The sequence below is a fragment of the Colletes latitarsis genome, chromosome 2, assembly GCF_051014445.1.
Source record: "Colletes latitarsis isolate SP2378_abdomen chromosome 2, iyColLati1, whole genome shotgun sequence".
In the NCBI taxonomy this organism is placed as follows: Eukaryota; Metazoa; Arthropoda; class Insecta; order Hymenoptera; family Colletidae; genus Colletes; species Colletes latitarsis.
The window spans coordinates 15,924,414-15,939,965 of record NC_135135.1 but is presented as its reverse complement, the minus strand read 5'-3'; the positions used below and the strand labels follow the sequence as shown (position 1 = coordinate 15,939,965).

Sequence of the window (15,552 nt, the reverse complement as noted above, 5' to 3'; positions counted from 1 at the left end):
GATTTATCAATCAGTTTTATTTAAAGATCTGTGATGAAGGCATCATAATTGGTAAATCAAATAATATATTTAAACAAATATGGAAAATTGGAAGGTCCTTTAGGAATTATAATATGCAGTTAGGTGGGTAATAAGTTTGCTGGAGAAAATTGCAGCAGTGACACATATGTTTGTACAAAAACTATGACTAATTTAATAAAAATATGAATATAATTAATATATATTCATATTTATATTTTTATTCGTTATTTATATTTATAAAATATTTATGTATATATACACGCACACATATATTCATATGTATGTATGTATGTATATATAATACGTATACACGACGTAGAAGCAACGCGTCTTTAGGAATTTTGAATTAGCTGTTCAAAAATTAGCCAATAATTGAATTCTCTTTACATTATGATTCGTTACTGACTACTTGTATAAAAGAAAAAGCAGTAAGTCAAAAACAGTAGAAGGTATAAGATTCCTGTGATTATGAGAATTGTGCTATAGATACCTCTGAAGTTCTAATACATAATAATATATAGAATAATTAATGTAATGTATTATTTTAAGTAAATATATTAATGTGCATTTTAAATGCAGCCAATAAACGCATTTCATTTGTCTTCTTTCTATAGGAAAATAATAATTGTAAAAAGTAAGAAGAATGGTTTTAGTATTGAAAATAATAATTCTGTTTTTGAAGCATTTCTAATATTTTATTGTAATACAAACGTTACTATTTATATGCTAATGCTTCACTTCCTGATGAAACACGTCGCATAAAGTATTTTTCATTATTATCGTGATCTCTTCGCAAGCGAAGTATCTTTTTTTTTGCATAATCAGGAATTACTATACAGATCTACAACTTTGAACATGGTTTACTTAAAATAATACTTGTGAAACGTCGATAAAATGATTTTCCATAACTTCGGTGCACACTTTACAATAGAAATATTCCCAAATAAGTATTGAATATAAAACTGGTAATTATGCACATTTAATGCTTCAAGTGTCCTTTACACAGATCTCATTTTGTAGAGTATTTAGAATTCCTGATGTTTATGTTTATTTTACTATATCGTGATAACATGAAACTACAATATAAAAATCGGCAGTGTGCGTTACCATCTGTTGTGTTTGTCAGTTTATATACTATGAAAACAGATTGTATATCTATTCAATCACATGGGTTAGTGTAAATTGTTTCATTTCCTGCTAGTATTTATTAATTATCTACTTCGTTATTCGCCAAATTAGCATTAATACTATTTCAATATTTGCGTCACCATAACTTTTTACTTTTTACTGTTAATTATTTTTGTATAAAATACATTATATTCTAAACATGAATGAATGAATGATTCATACACTTTCATTCTGAATGTTTACCTTTATAAGATACTCATGTTTAGTGCGTTCAATTTATCGCTTTAATATTAATAACAGTCCTTATCCTTTGAATGTCCAAAACGTAAATAATTCTTTATTATAGATACAAAAACAGATTTGCACTTATTAATCTTTCGAGGATTCGATCGTTTCTTTTATTCAAATGCACCGTTTAAGTATTTAGAATAACACAAATTAATGATATTGTTGAAAGTAATGTGGTGCAAAAGCTTCCGGTAATTCATGGGACCCTTTAACACGTTTGCTGCCGAGTGAAATATTTTTGATTTCTGTCTCGATCCTATACATACTTATCGTTCTGAAATTGTTTGAATTTTTCACCGCAAACAAGTATATCAATAAGGTTTCAGTAAACGTAAAAAATTAAAAACATGCAAACCAATGCAATAAACAGGGAATGAACTTGATACAAAGCTCGACAACGAACATGTTAAAAATACTAAAAACGAATCAAATGTTATAAGATTTACGTATGTGTATACAGTTAAAAAAAACTTGCGCCGCGTATCGTTATTCGAACAAATTTTCCAACTTGCAATGTAACGATATACAATAATAATCAAAAGTAAAAATAGGTAGTCATAAATTTTTTAATTTGCAGCACCGCAGAACATTTTTCCCTAAGTACACTGCTTAAACTGATATATAATACATATATCTACTATATACCTACAATAGTTAACAAGTCTGCAGGCCACAGTAGTGCAGCCCTGATGTTTAATCGATTAACTTAAGTCTTAAGTTTATTTCAAAACCTTGTATATATTCTACCACATGTTCTCATCTCATTATGATATAGTATAATTGGATTCGAATATGAATAACGATCCGTATTTTAAAATTAAAAATAAAATGTATCAAAGGAATGATAATATAATTCAGTTCACCGCATTTATTTATTTAAGTTTTAATTATGAAACTGATTCGTACAGAGACAACAACAAGTTTATGCTATTTAAAGGATGTAAAACATCTAGTTACTATTAATGTGCCACTGTAACACCATATACATTTATGTACGAGGATCCAATATTCAATATACGAAATGAAAAATAAAATATTATCGTTTCAGTGAAAATACAGGATCTTCTTAAAAATGTGTTTAAAGATTTGTAATACGTCGACCAGGCAAATATACATAAAAAAAATTTTACAGAAATTAACGAATATTATATATCGAAATCGTCATATATAAATGTATGTACGGAAATATACAAGGTGTCTTGCTTAACACAGACCACATAATTATCTTCTTCGGCTGTGCTAATGTAGAAAAATGTTTCGTACGTAATTTGAATGGTTTAAAAATGTGAATACGTAGAAAAAAAATTTTCATTAGGATGTCATTGTTTTCTAGAGATTTTAAGATCACGGATATTCTTTTTCCATACAAGTACATATTTTTTTATACGTAATATTTGACATTATGTATGTATTACTGTACAAAAAGATATCCGTGACTGAAAATTGCTAGAAAAACGATGCTAGAAAGAAAATGTTTCTCGTAATATGTTCATCCTCTAAAAGTATTGAAATTATGTATAAAACATTTTTCCATGGAGCGAATATTTGCTAGCATTATCTACCAAAGGAGATAATTAAAAAATTTGCTTTTATTAAGCATTTCTTCGGCCATCGTTAACTGGAACATCCCGTATGTATGTAACCATGTGTTTCATACACATATTGTTATAATAAAGTCTATGCATAAAATGTTATGCACAAGTCTCGGTACATATCAGCGTCATATTTAGATTTAGGGGCACCTGAACAGTCTGTATCGACAACATTCCACTATTATGATTACTTTGATTTCGTATGTATAGGTGGATACGTTGTGTATGTTCCACATGCTTGTGTGCACCATATAACGATAGTGAGTTACATACGTCACTATATTAGTACGGATAATAAATATAAAATGTTAATTGGCATACAGCGCATATGATTCTGTATTAAATCGTATTATCTTAAAATTCAATTGGCAGTCAAATGTCTATGTTGGTTTGTTGTTCTCAGTCTTACGAGAACTTTTTGAAGTTCAAAGAATGGAAGATGTAAATTTTTTCATATAAACTATCGTACTCTTATAGAAATTGTACCATAATATAGGCAAACATATAATTATGCTTCATTATCAAAACAACTTGACTCAGTAATATCCTTCTTTGACAGTATTGGAAGAATTACTTTATTCTGGAAAAGAGATACAGAACTTTACTTTTTCGTATCATACTAATCTCAAAATGTCTAACAGTCCAACAGTTATGAAGGTCTCGATCTATCATGCTATCGTTTTAGCAAAGGACGGAAGTGAAAAAGGAAATATATTAGCTGGAATGTATATACGTTGATGTTAATGAAATTTCCAGAGAAAAAGTATCAGTCTTTGTGCTGTGTAACTGTGAAATTTACGCTTATTTTATGGAACTAAACTACAATTATGTTTTTTGTAGTTCTCTATTTATAAGGCATAAGTATCAATCATACTTATTCAAAGTGTTTTTATTTATATGTAATTTCTCCCGTATAAAACCCGTTGTATAAAGCAGGCGGCAAACACTCGTGATTACGATATTGCGTTTGATAAAATAAGTAAAATTAAAAGGACAAGGTTTTGAAAAAGAATGGCGTAAGAAGTAGTTTGAAAAAATATTAAAATGAGAAATATTGTGCAATATTTAGATGTCTCTGGAAACTTCATAGAAAGTTGATAATATTTTGGTAGAAAAATAAAAGGCTTGATTCTATGGAAAAATAAAATACAAAAAGAATGAAGTGGAAACCGATGAAAGTGAAATTACAAGAACGTGGAAGGGCGCAATTCGTTACATTAATTCGTACAATTACAACAGGATATTATTCTTTGCATAGTATAACGTGTGTCGTAGATTAATGCAACGAAAAGTAGTATGACGTTTGTCTAGCGCCCAATATTTTCATGTTAAAACGATCGTTCCATAGTCTCAAGAGTTTGTAATTCGTGTTTATGTACGATACCTTCCTATTTAATTTTGCAAACGATATTCGCCCATGCTCCTATTGCCGAAATTGTATGCTTTGCGGTAACGTTGTTTAACGTAAGTAAAAGAAGACAATGACAATTACGATTACGAATTAAGACCCTGGCGTTTTTCTTCTTCAAGCATAGCATCAAGTTCGTCAGTGAGATTGGCAAGCATATTTCCAATGTCGTTCAATACATCCGCCGGCTCGCTTCCACTGGAATGATGGCTCATTACATGACTCTGAAGACTGTTGTTAGAATTATTACTTGCGTATTCTTGGACTCGCGCAGACCTCTGCTTTATCGTTCCAGCATTTTCATTTGCAAAAGGAATTGAATCGGATTCTGTACTGGAACTTGACTGTAACGAAGATAATATTCAGAAACATTAATACGCGTATATGTATACGATATAACAAACGTATGATTTACACGGATAAATCCTGACATATCACTGATGCAATTGAAATTAAAAGAGAGACATAGAGATTTTCAATTAAATGTTTGAGAATAATAGAGTACCTTAAAGCTGGCATCGGAACCATTGCGATGTTGCAAAGCGAGTGAAGCTATTAATTCATGTTCTTCGTTAACATTAGCGTTGACGCTACCCCACGAACGGGACATCGAAGAAGGTGGTCGATTCATTTGCGGCGGAGTCGATGATGTTGGTGCAGGTGCTGGTGGTGGTGGCGAAGGATGATGCAGCAAGTGACGATGTTGATGATGATGTATATGATGATCGTCGCAAGAAGCAGTTGGTACAGGTCCACTGCAATCTATTACAACATCGCCAACTCCCGACCCTCCAACACCAACAACGGAAGAACTACTTTCTCTAGAACTTTGTCGTCTTGGAGGAGATGGAGGACAACGCTTCGGAAGATGTGGACTACTTTCTAACCCATACGTTAGTTGATATTTGTTATCGAAGTCTCTTGGCAATGACTTGAATTGCCCTGGAGTTGCTGTGACCTGCAAACAAAACATATTTAGCCCTTGACAGAGCCGTAAAGATATCGAAAACGGAAGAGTGTCGAGTTATCTAACATGAAAACATCGTTAAGGATATTAAGGATGACATTAGCAACAAGCGTATCTTACAGATTCGTTATTACCTTGGCTACGGGTCGTGGACGAACAAGGCAATGTCTTGGACGTGGAAGCGTTCCACCACCAGCTTCCACGATCGAAGTATCGTTTGTAGGGGTAAGATCACCATCCTCGAAACTGCGCGGACGCCATTCGATCGGTTGTGGATGCGTAGAAGGTGCTGGCGATGGAGGATACCCAAGGGGTGCATCTTCTAAGCTTTCCAAGGATTTTCCTCGCGAACCAGCCCGTCCAACGATATTGTAGTCGGCTGGCAAAGCAGCGTACATACTCCTCCATGCAGTACCAGACGTACTATCGCTTCCTCCTCTCTGAAAAGACCTCAAAACAGGTGACGAACAATCCTCATCGGGTGACGGCAAATCAGGACCTCCTCGTTGGATAACAACGTCCTAAAAGTATAATTAAAGTTGTATGAATACGAGGCAACAACAGTATATTAACAATTCTTACTTACTGACCTATATTTGAGGAAGAAAAGTATTGTAATCACGTTTTGACTATAAAAAAATGTTAAGTAATCACGATGCAACCGTGAAGGAAGAACAAGAGAAAGTTATTCCGTGTAATGTTTCGTTCCCGAGACAATTGAATTTACTAGACACTATCCAAAGGTGCTTGAAATGTATAACGAACAGCCGTAAAATTATACGATCGATATTTTTGTTTGTTCACTCTGTAAATGTTGCAAGCGTTGCAAATGTATTTGTTTACCTGCGTATGTCCGGGATGTGGCGGTAGTCGTGCGAGATCGAGCGGTTGTATACGTTTACCGGCACGAATGTCTTTAACTCTTTTAATCGCCAACAATAACTTCTTCTGATGGCCCAATCGAACAATACCGATATCTTCGAGATCCTCCCAAGTGAGAGTCGTTACGTCTTCGACCGAACGCATACCCTGTTGATGAAGAGCGGTAAGGTATTCTTCGAGTCGTAGAAGCCTAAGCCACTCTTCCAAGGAACCAGGAATATGTTCTGGCAAGCCATCTCCAATATTTAAATTATCTATCTCCGCTTTCAATCGTTTTCTATGATTAGGCTTCTTAATTCCTGTAAACGCGTATAACTTTAATTACTACTATTCTCCAAACGCAACGCTAACTTGCGTTTCTATTATGTTTCATTTAGACGCGAATAGATTCGAAGGATAAATGCTGAATGAAGAGTTTGTCTACCTATGCCCGTTAGATCTTCTGGCGTCATACGCGTTATAGTAGCAAGATCGTAACCAGCGGAGGCAAACAACGGAAAGTATTCTTCGAACTGGAGTTCGGTCAACCAAGCATGAACGACATCGAGATCTGCCGGTCTATCGGGATGACTGCCGAGCGAGCTTATAGAACATCTGGGAGACGAAGCGAGCGCACCAGGTCCTCTAGGACCCAGATGATATCCGGAAGCTCTACCAGAATCTAACGAAGCGGTAGAATGCCTGGATCCAGAGCCAGACCCTGAACTACCCGGGCTATCTCTACCGGGGCTTTGAGTCATGTCGATTCCTAAAAAACGATCGAACGTTAAAGAAAAATACGTTATTTTGGTAAATTAAGCAAAAATTAGCAAATTAGCTTTGTTAGAATCCATTTAAGAAAATAATAGCGAAAGGTATTTTCAAGAGATAAATTTAAAAACAACGACACGACTATGTTCTTACGAAGGTATAAACAAGTAAAATAGTCGAGATAAATTATAAAAATGTTAACTCAAGTTTTCGAGACGAGATGCAGGTGTATCTCATTTTGGTATGCAAAGCCGACGAGCACGATGAATAAATAACGTTATGGAACGTATACGGTATCGAGCATCGTACCTTGATCCTCGGCATGAGCATATTTGCCCACGACCGGTGGAAAGGCGAAGCCAGGATGAGTGAAAATAGGTCCCGGACTCTTTCCAGATGGCATCCCGTAAGAACCATCGTCAGTCGTTCCGCCTGGTCCGCTTCCGGGAAGGAAACAGCTATCTTCGCTGCTCGCATATCCAGCGGAACCAAAAGAGGAACCTGAATGTCGAAACACATCGGGTACAGCCGGCGGTGCCACTTTCTTCGCCTGGGTCACTGCTTTGGACGGCCGGTTCATGCCGCCAACTGCACACACGAGTACATAGTACATCCCTTTATTATTCAATTACACGAATTATTGTCGATCATTGCGACACTGACGACTAAACAAAATTGTTTAGATGCAGATAGAATGGAAAACGAATATTTCTGGCAGAACTATTTCGGACTCAACATTAACCCTTGACCTGTAGCGTCTTCTGGATCATCCTAAGATTTCACCGATCGGCCACTTACAACAGATTTCGAAGAATTTAGCCGTAAGCTGTTAAATTGTTTCTAAAAGGACGCTACTTTCGACGTAAAATTAACCATCGTTGATAAAATTATAAGAACATAAACGTGGATGATGATGCTGTCTCAGAGATTAAGGTGTACGTTTGGTTTCGCGTTTAATCCGTTTCTGTATTTAGACCTCGATAAAGCTAACGAAGAAAATACTTGTGCGCGCAAATATGTGGTGCGTGTGGCTCACAGAGTCATTAAGACACTTGAGAAAGGTTGTGAAAGGTCGACTTTTAGGCACGCGTGCCTAGCCGAGAGAATTAGAACAAGAAGAATTTGTTGATTTTAGAACAAGTTTCTTTTTTATTTCTATACCTCGTTTGCAGACAGACACATATGGTACTATTGTTATTGCTATTAAAATAACAATATGATTACTATGGTGTTAGATACACTAGTAATTATATTATTGCTATATACAGTATGTGTATATTACTACTTTTTAATTACAGTCGTGAAAACAGAGTTCTTGATTCAGGCTTTAATTGTATATACACGTACTAACGCACGTAACCAGATTAACGTTACGTAAGGTACGCAGCAACCTAGTTAACTTGCTTTAAGAGCAATTGAAAGAAACGCGTTCATCATGTATCATTCGTAGTATCGTTATTTCGTCTTACTTTTATTACTTGCTTACTAAAAAGCCTAGCGTTAATATATTGTTAGTTTTTCGGTTTTATTATGTCTAATAATGTACGTTTACTGGATTATTGTATGACTTGTTTTCACGAAGTTACGATAGACCAGATATTAACCTTTCAAGCAAGTGTCCTAATACTTATAACCGGTAGCGTACAGAAGATCAGTTCCGACTAGACGCGATACACCGGATACGTTCTTCTGCTGTTTCTTGGCACGGAATATACAATGCGTGCTCTAAACAGTCTCTCTGGTATAGGACGATCTCTCGTCATACGTCGATTCCGCCAAGAGGTGGGAGGGTGTTTTTGTGACATGCAATTCTGTCACGTGACACTATTAAACGTATTAGACCTTGCAGCGGTCGCATACCTTATGCGACGGTGACTTCTGTTAACCGTAGAGTGTCGAACAGCGCCATTCCACGTCGAATAGTGACGATGCGATGCAGCAATGTATTGCTCAAGCAGACTCGAGAAACAACGAACTTTTCATTACAGAATTATTTATATTCATGCACGTAGATCTTTGTTACGTTTAACAAAAATTTTATTTGGTCGACATATTTTTATACAAAGTAGAAGGAAGCTGTTCGGTACTTTTGTGAACATATTCCTGCAATATTCCTAGTATATTTAGTAATAATTTATACCACCAAAGAAAATGTTATACCAAAGTCTATTATAATTCTCAAAAGTAAAGTACTCTTTGCTTTCAGCAATATCGATGCACAATGTTTTTTGCTTTTACTGAAATATCAATTTTCTGAATTTACAGGTACTCCTGCCGTTACAACGTGCATACAAGTTCCGACTTTCGTCGCACCATACATGGTATGTACAATGCTTCGTTTCCAAGATAATCGAATTTGAAAATTTATCGGATTCGCGTGTGATCCGGCGCGGTACGTCACGTCTGTCCATTACTTGCTATTTCTACTTGTACCGGTGGTCAACTTATACCTACTGTATACTTGTCAATGCAGAATCTACCCTTTAGAACGTTTAATAATTTTGTTTAACGTTCGAAAAGTCACCTTGAATCTAATCGTCTCGATCGGAATACTTTCTCAACAAGATATTTATATCTACGAGTTAATATACTGGGACCTTTTGCTACAATCTTTACGCTTTCTTCCCTATATCGTAACGTTACGAACCGGATGTTCGTCGTTTAATTTATTCGACCCGTTTCCCATGCACGATTAGTCGGGCAACATTGGCAGGGGCGTTACACTTACGGTGCATGAGGTTCTTCCAACTGCCATAAATCGCCTGGATGCACTTGTCAAGAGGAGTAGCGGACAACACTGCACTCGTTTTACGCGCACTCAAGTTGCCTTCGGAACAGCTTCTGAACAGATTGCTGTTGCTTATCGTATAGATCACCGAACCGTGTTCGCGGGAACGGAGTTTATTCTTCGACATGTCGAAGATTCCGCTCGGGATCCAGGCTTCGACCGCTGGATCCCGAAAACTTTTGTACGTCGACGATAATTTCTTCGAAGACTTCTGTAGAAAGCGTTTGCCGGGTGGTAAAGGCGGGGGGCCCAAGCAACTCGTCACAGCAGTGATCGCCATTTATGGTGCAAGCAATTTTCTTTCGAATCGATCACGATTATTTGCTATTTAGAAAATTTACATAGACTTCGAGGCAGGTGACTGCGAAACTGATTTAACAGCCTGGAAGTTTCCTTATATTAGCTTCCAATAAACAAAATATCGTAATTTCGAAATACATATCCCCATGGTGTAACAAAAATGACATTATCCTTTGAAGATTATAATATCAAATTGAACCACTCCAACGTATCCACTCCATGATCATTTTATATTTCACTTGGCGCGATAGACATTCGCTTGTTGGTCGAAAAATTTCACAACTTTTAACGGGTGTCGGCGATTTCCAGTGACATTCGAACGCTACGGCTGTGAGATAATGCGAAGAAAACGACAGACATCGTCGGAGAAGACTGTCAAAAACGTTCGACGTCGGGTGCAGGTTCGAGTTGGCGACAGCAGCGACTCGTTGTTGCGGCGAATGCAAAGAGGCGAGGTCGAAGGTGGGTGGACGAGTTTCCGGAGAACGGCGTAGGTCGCCCCCGGTAATGCTTCTAAGCGTAGGTACCCGAAAGCGTGACACGTGAAACAACTTTCCACGTGGAAATATTACAAGCAGCGGAGAAAGACATTCACGAATGATCCAAGATCCAGGGGAACCGACGCCAGGCTGAATTAATTGAACAGAAAGAAGAGCGCACGTAGGCGAAATGACCTTCAAGTCCGTGCTGTGTGTTTTAGATAAAAGAGACAGAGAGGATTAAACGGTGACAAGATGTTAAGAGACTAATACACACCTAATTATCGTGTAAATTTCAGATTCGTACACGAGATTAACGAAACGATATGCGAAGAACGCTCGATTAAAAAGACTTGGATTATCGTACGTAGATGCCTAAACCAAATGATTGTCAGGGAGGTAGAAAGAAGCGGTGTAGGACCCATTGTTTGAAGTTGCTTCGCAAGATAGTGCAGGAAACGAAGGGTGAGGGGGCCCGGTCCGCCCACGACATCTCCACCGTTTACGTCGACCCCACGAACCACCGTTCAACCGGATTTCCCCACTGGGCCTTCTCCCCCTGAAGCGACCATTGCTTCGAGCTCGATTCAGCCCACAGCGTCCAGATCCTCGGCTCCAGCGACCGGCAGCACTACCCCCGAAGCGGTAGACCTTGGCGATATCTAATAACCCAGACGAGGATCCCACCGTCACCCCTTTCACCCAGTAACACGCAACAGATCTCGCCAATTCCCAACTCATCCTATCACTTCGAGAACAGAAACAACTTCTTCCAAATCACGTGCTGTGACGATTAACTGTGGAGAACAATTGTTTTTTGTTTTTTATACTGCAATTTTCTATCTAAATTCCCGAGTACATAATGCCGGCATAAGAGGATTTAGAAATTTCGAATTTATTTCAATTAACTCACGATCGATAAAAATAAGGTGGACAGACGAGTCGTCCGGTTATTGCTCTCGTTCTACCAACAATTTCATGGTTATTTTGTTCCTTTCTTCTATCGTGCTCGTCGTCAACCTCTCACAGATTTACTTGGAAATTCCTTGAATAATTATTTCGCAGACAACAAGACTTTAGAAAGTGCAAAAAAGAAACAAGATATCGAGGGAGATCAAAGTGTATCGAAAATTCGTAAAAGTTGTGGGTGAAGGGTATATGTAGTGAAATGTCTTTTTGCTGTTGACTAGATAAACTTTATTTATTCTAAGCGTAAGCTAATTAAGGAGACGGATCGATTGATCTCGTCGTACGCTTTCCTAATAATCGTGCAGACCGAGAAGGTCGCGTCGCGTCGCGTCTTCTTACCCAGGTCATTAACGCACCAGGCCCTTGAGATGCACATGCATCTCGAAATGCACGGGCCTGGCCGCTCGCTCGAGACCTCAGGTAGTCACTGGTTTTTTTCTGTACGTACGCGTGTACGCCATGAAGTGTTCTGAAAAAAAGGGCAAAAAGTGTTAGAAGCCGAGTTAAAAATAACGATGCTGTATTTACGAGTAGAAATGATCAGGGCTTGAAAACCGTTATAATATAAATTTAGATTGTTGAAACAATTACAAACAATTTTTATTCTGAATAATTTGTGAAGAATTTAATTCACCCATTATAGGAACACATAATGAGACATAAGAAACTTTAATGTTTCTTCTAATCTACTTTAATGTCCATCATTAGTCTGACTTGTATCGAGGAGAAGAGTAAACCGACGACTCGTTCGTATTTTAAGATATCGGTTGAAGAAGAAATTTAAGTAATAAAGACAGCTTAATACGAAGAGTGGAAAGCAGAACGCGAGGCTGAGTGCTCGTCGAATCACGAAGGATCGACAGGAGAAACGGAGACGAATGCCATAAAAGAAATGTTTTTACGACCCGAAGAGCAGTATGGATTGAGATACATACATCAATTATACAGGAAATGGTCATTCGAAAACGTATAAAGGAGCGGTCGAAGCTAAACCGTATGCAAATCAGATACAACTAATTAAAAATGAATGCATCAGACGTGTTCAAAAGCAAACAGAGACACGACTGTGTTAACTCGTAAAACAAATAACTTAAAAGTCATCGGTGGAAGAAATAAACTCGCTGGAAAAGTAACACGATATAAGTTAAGTATCTACTATGAAGTAGCATTTCGCAGAAATTGCGATTTCACAGATAAGATTAGAAATGCAATCTACGCCATGTTCTAGCACTACGATAGATGAAATTTCTATAAGAACACCACTATTTACTGTCAAAAGTTCATTTGCAAAAAACTGCAAGATTAGAATTAGCGGAAAAAATACTTATGTATTTGATTAAAAGATGCTTTGCAATTGCAGCAATGCATCTATGAAAGAATGTTTACAGTAGTATGAGAGAGCGTATTAGATAGCGTAAAATTGTCCTCTATCATTTTTGTCTAACTTTGCTTGGAACAAAGTTACTTATATAAATAACCGTGTCTATATAAATAATCATTTTCTAAAGTAAAAATGGAAAAATATATGAGTGGCTATACGGTGATGCACGCGCGTTGTGAAAACATGAATCGTAAGCATATTCTGTCTGCAAAGATAAACGACGATCGGTCGAGTCGTGTTGCTGGCAAATCGGACGTTGGTTGTTTCGAGAGCGAACAAGAAAGGCTTACGTTTGCCTTCTTTCTCGACTCTCCGAACTTGTCCGAAGTGCCAAGCTTGCATACACGCGACTTTGTGCAGTAGTATGAGTATATGTGGTGGGGGAAATCCACCGTGGGCCCCGTGTGCCCGATCCGACATCTCTGGCCCAACCACGGGCTAGGAGTGGTGGGAGACGGTCCCAGCGCTGACCACACCCGCCGGTTTACGCATGCGCATTTCTTACTTGACTCTCGCTCGATCAAACAATACGTAAAGTAGAATCACGTTATATCGCCACTTGGTCCGCTTCTCTTTCGCATGCATTTTCACGTGCACGAATGTCACTCCCCCACCACAATAACGTGGGCTTAGTGATTCGCGCGCGCGTTTCAATTCGCGTGGAAAACATTTAATATATCGCCGTTTACAAGAATTTTACTTTCCTACAGCCTTCATGACCGTTAACACGATTACGTTTAAATAGTTGAATGGATTTCAATGAAATTTTATATTTTACTTTCATTTTCCCATCGCAACATCCAACTAGATTTTCAGCAAAATCAGTACACAGACAATATTGTTTACTTTCAAAAATGTTTTAAATAAATCTTACAGAGCATTGAAATTTACGTAAACGAACGTGTATATATAAACAGGAAAGAAAAGAAACTAAAGAAATTCGGTAGAAGAAAAGAATTATAAAGGGTATTGTCTAAAAATCAAGTGTTATATGAATTAGTATTTTTTGTATACATTTATGATATTCACAAAATTCATAATGTAATTATCAAAGTTTGATTTACAATTATTTATTTTATTTCAAAAAATTTTAGACTCTCCTTTACATTTTTTAATGGAGTTATCTACTTTTTAATTGTGAATTTTTATTACATGTTTCTCGAGACTTCAGGCAACATAATATGCCTCTTTAATTATTAAGAAAACCAGATTATTTTTACTTGGGAAGAAAGTATGCATATGCAGTGGTTGTACCCACTATTAGAAACATTTACAATGTAATTCTGTTTATACTTAATATATATGTATATATGTTTTACGCGTTCTATAATTTTGGGATCTATCTATCCATGCATTTATATTTTTTTGCATGGAAAATTGTCCAAAGAACTGATAACATAAGGCTGAAATAAGGTAACTTTATATTCTGCCCGTATCATTTGTTACTTTAATCGTACATCAACACATATTAAAACAGATATGTTTGTATACTGGTCAAAAATTCTAATGCATTTATGTAAGTAATTTAATTGTCATATTTTTGACTCAACTTATTGGTAGATGGTCGATTAAGCTACTTTCTGTAAATGAGAATATATTGTATTTGCAAAAGAAACAGAAAGTAACAGTAACAACAGCAAAATAATAATGTAAAAATTAATAATTTTATGCTTACCGCAACAAGGAAACGATTGTATTTTTATTAATTTTGGAATTCGTTATGCAGTAGAATATGTTTAGATATAGATACGTGATTGTTTGCACGAGTTCGGTACGTTTAAGATTGCGAAATTTAATTCATAATGTAACGAAACTTGTACAGAATTTGTGATAAAATGTTAAATAATTTGTCAAGCGATCGTAAAATCACACTATACGCATCTTTCCACGAAAGTTTGGAATCGTGATCCTCGCAACCTACAAAGAATTTTACGGGGCGATATTAATTTAACGAACCGTGAAAAAATGTATTCGACAGAACTGTTTGCCATCGTTTACAAATATCAAGAAATATCGTTGAATATGGTTAAGAAAGCATTTGGTTTACCGCTAATGCGCCTCATGGCGGCTCACGACACGGCTCGTATCCAGAAAACGTTGGGCTGGTTAATCCAGCAAGGTATGCAAGTCTTCCTGTTCACTATAAACACCATGCCACATGTAAGAACACCGATCATCATCTACGCCGTGCACACATCGATTTTAGAACGCAAGATTCTCGCGCCATTGTCCACAGACGAAACTTTTCTTGGACAAGGAAGATAACCTGCCCCTCCGACACACCGTCTTCTCCTATTACGTTAACGTGGAATAATAGAAAGTTGCTTCAAAGAGGAGCGACATATTGTTAATCGTGATTGGAAAGATTTTCTTCTTTGCAAATAACGAATACAGTAAAAAACGCGATGAGTTGATACGTACTTAAACGCAAACGAGAAACGATGACCGAACAGAGTACAAACTACTTCGTTGCGACTTCGCACGTAGCACTGTCGTGGTTAGTATAGAATGCCACCGTTAGAGTGCTCAACCGATCGGTAACGATAAATCTGTCCCTTGTATGGATTTAGGTCTTGCAAGTAAATTGAATATCGCTTTC

The 15,552-nt window shown here is 36.9% G+C and overlaps 1 protein-coding gene across 1 annotated transcript; it reads right to left on the bottom strand.

Moving 5' to 3' along the window:
• Positions 1-41: 41 nt before the first annotated feature.
• Ckn (CRK like proto-oncogene, adaptor protein) lies at positions 42-15,471 on the bottom strand. Its single transcript, XM_076783568.1, has 8 exons — positions 15,375-15,471; positions 15,001-15,245; positions 7,346-7,624; positions 6,711-7,034; positions 6,248-6,585; positions 5,539-5,925; positions 4,943-5,395; positions 42-4,781 (listed from the first exon to the last, which is right to left on the bottom strand). Exons 2-8 carry the CDS (start codon positions 15,014-15,016, stop codon positions 4,524-4,526), a joined length of 2,055 nt encoding a protein of 684 aa, XP_076639683.1. The 5' UTR covers positions 15,017-15,245; positions 15,375-15,471; the 3' UTR covers positions 42-4,523.
• Positions 15,472-15,552: the final 81 nt, after the last annotated feature.

Coding starts and splice junctions, on each gene's coding strand:
- Ckn (XM_076783568.1), bottom strand. Junction 5,926..6,247: donor CACATCCCGGACATACGCAG/GTAAACAAATAC, acceptor TTATACTTTTAG/GACGTTGTTATCCAACGAGG. Junction 4,782..4,942: donor GTTCCGATGCCAGCTTTAAG/GTACTCTATTAT, acceptor TCTTCGTTACAG/TCAAGTTCCAGTACAGAATC.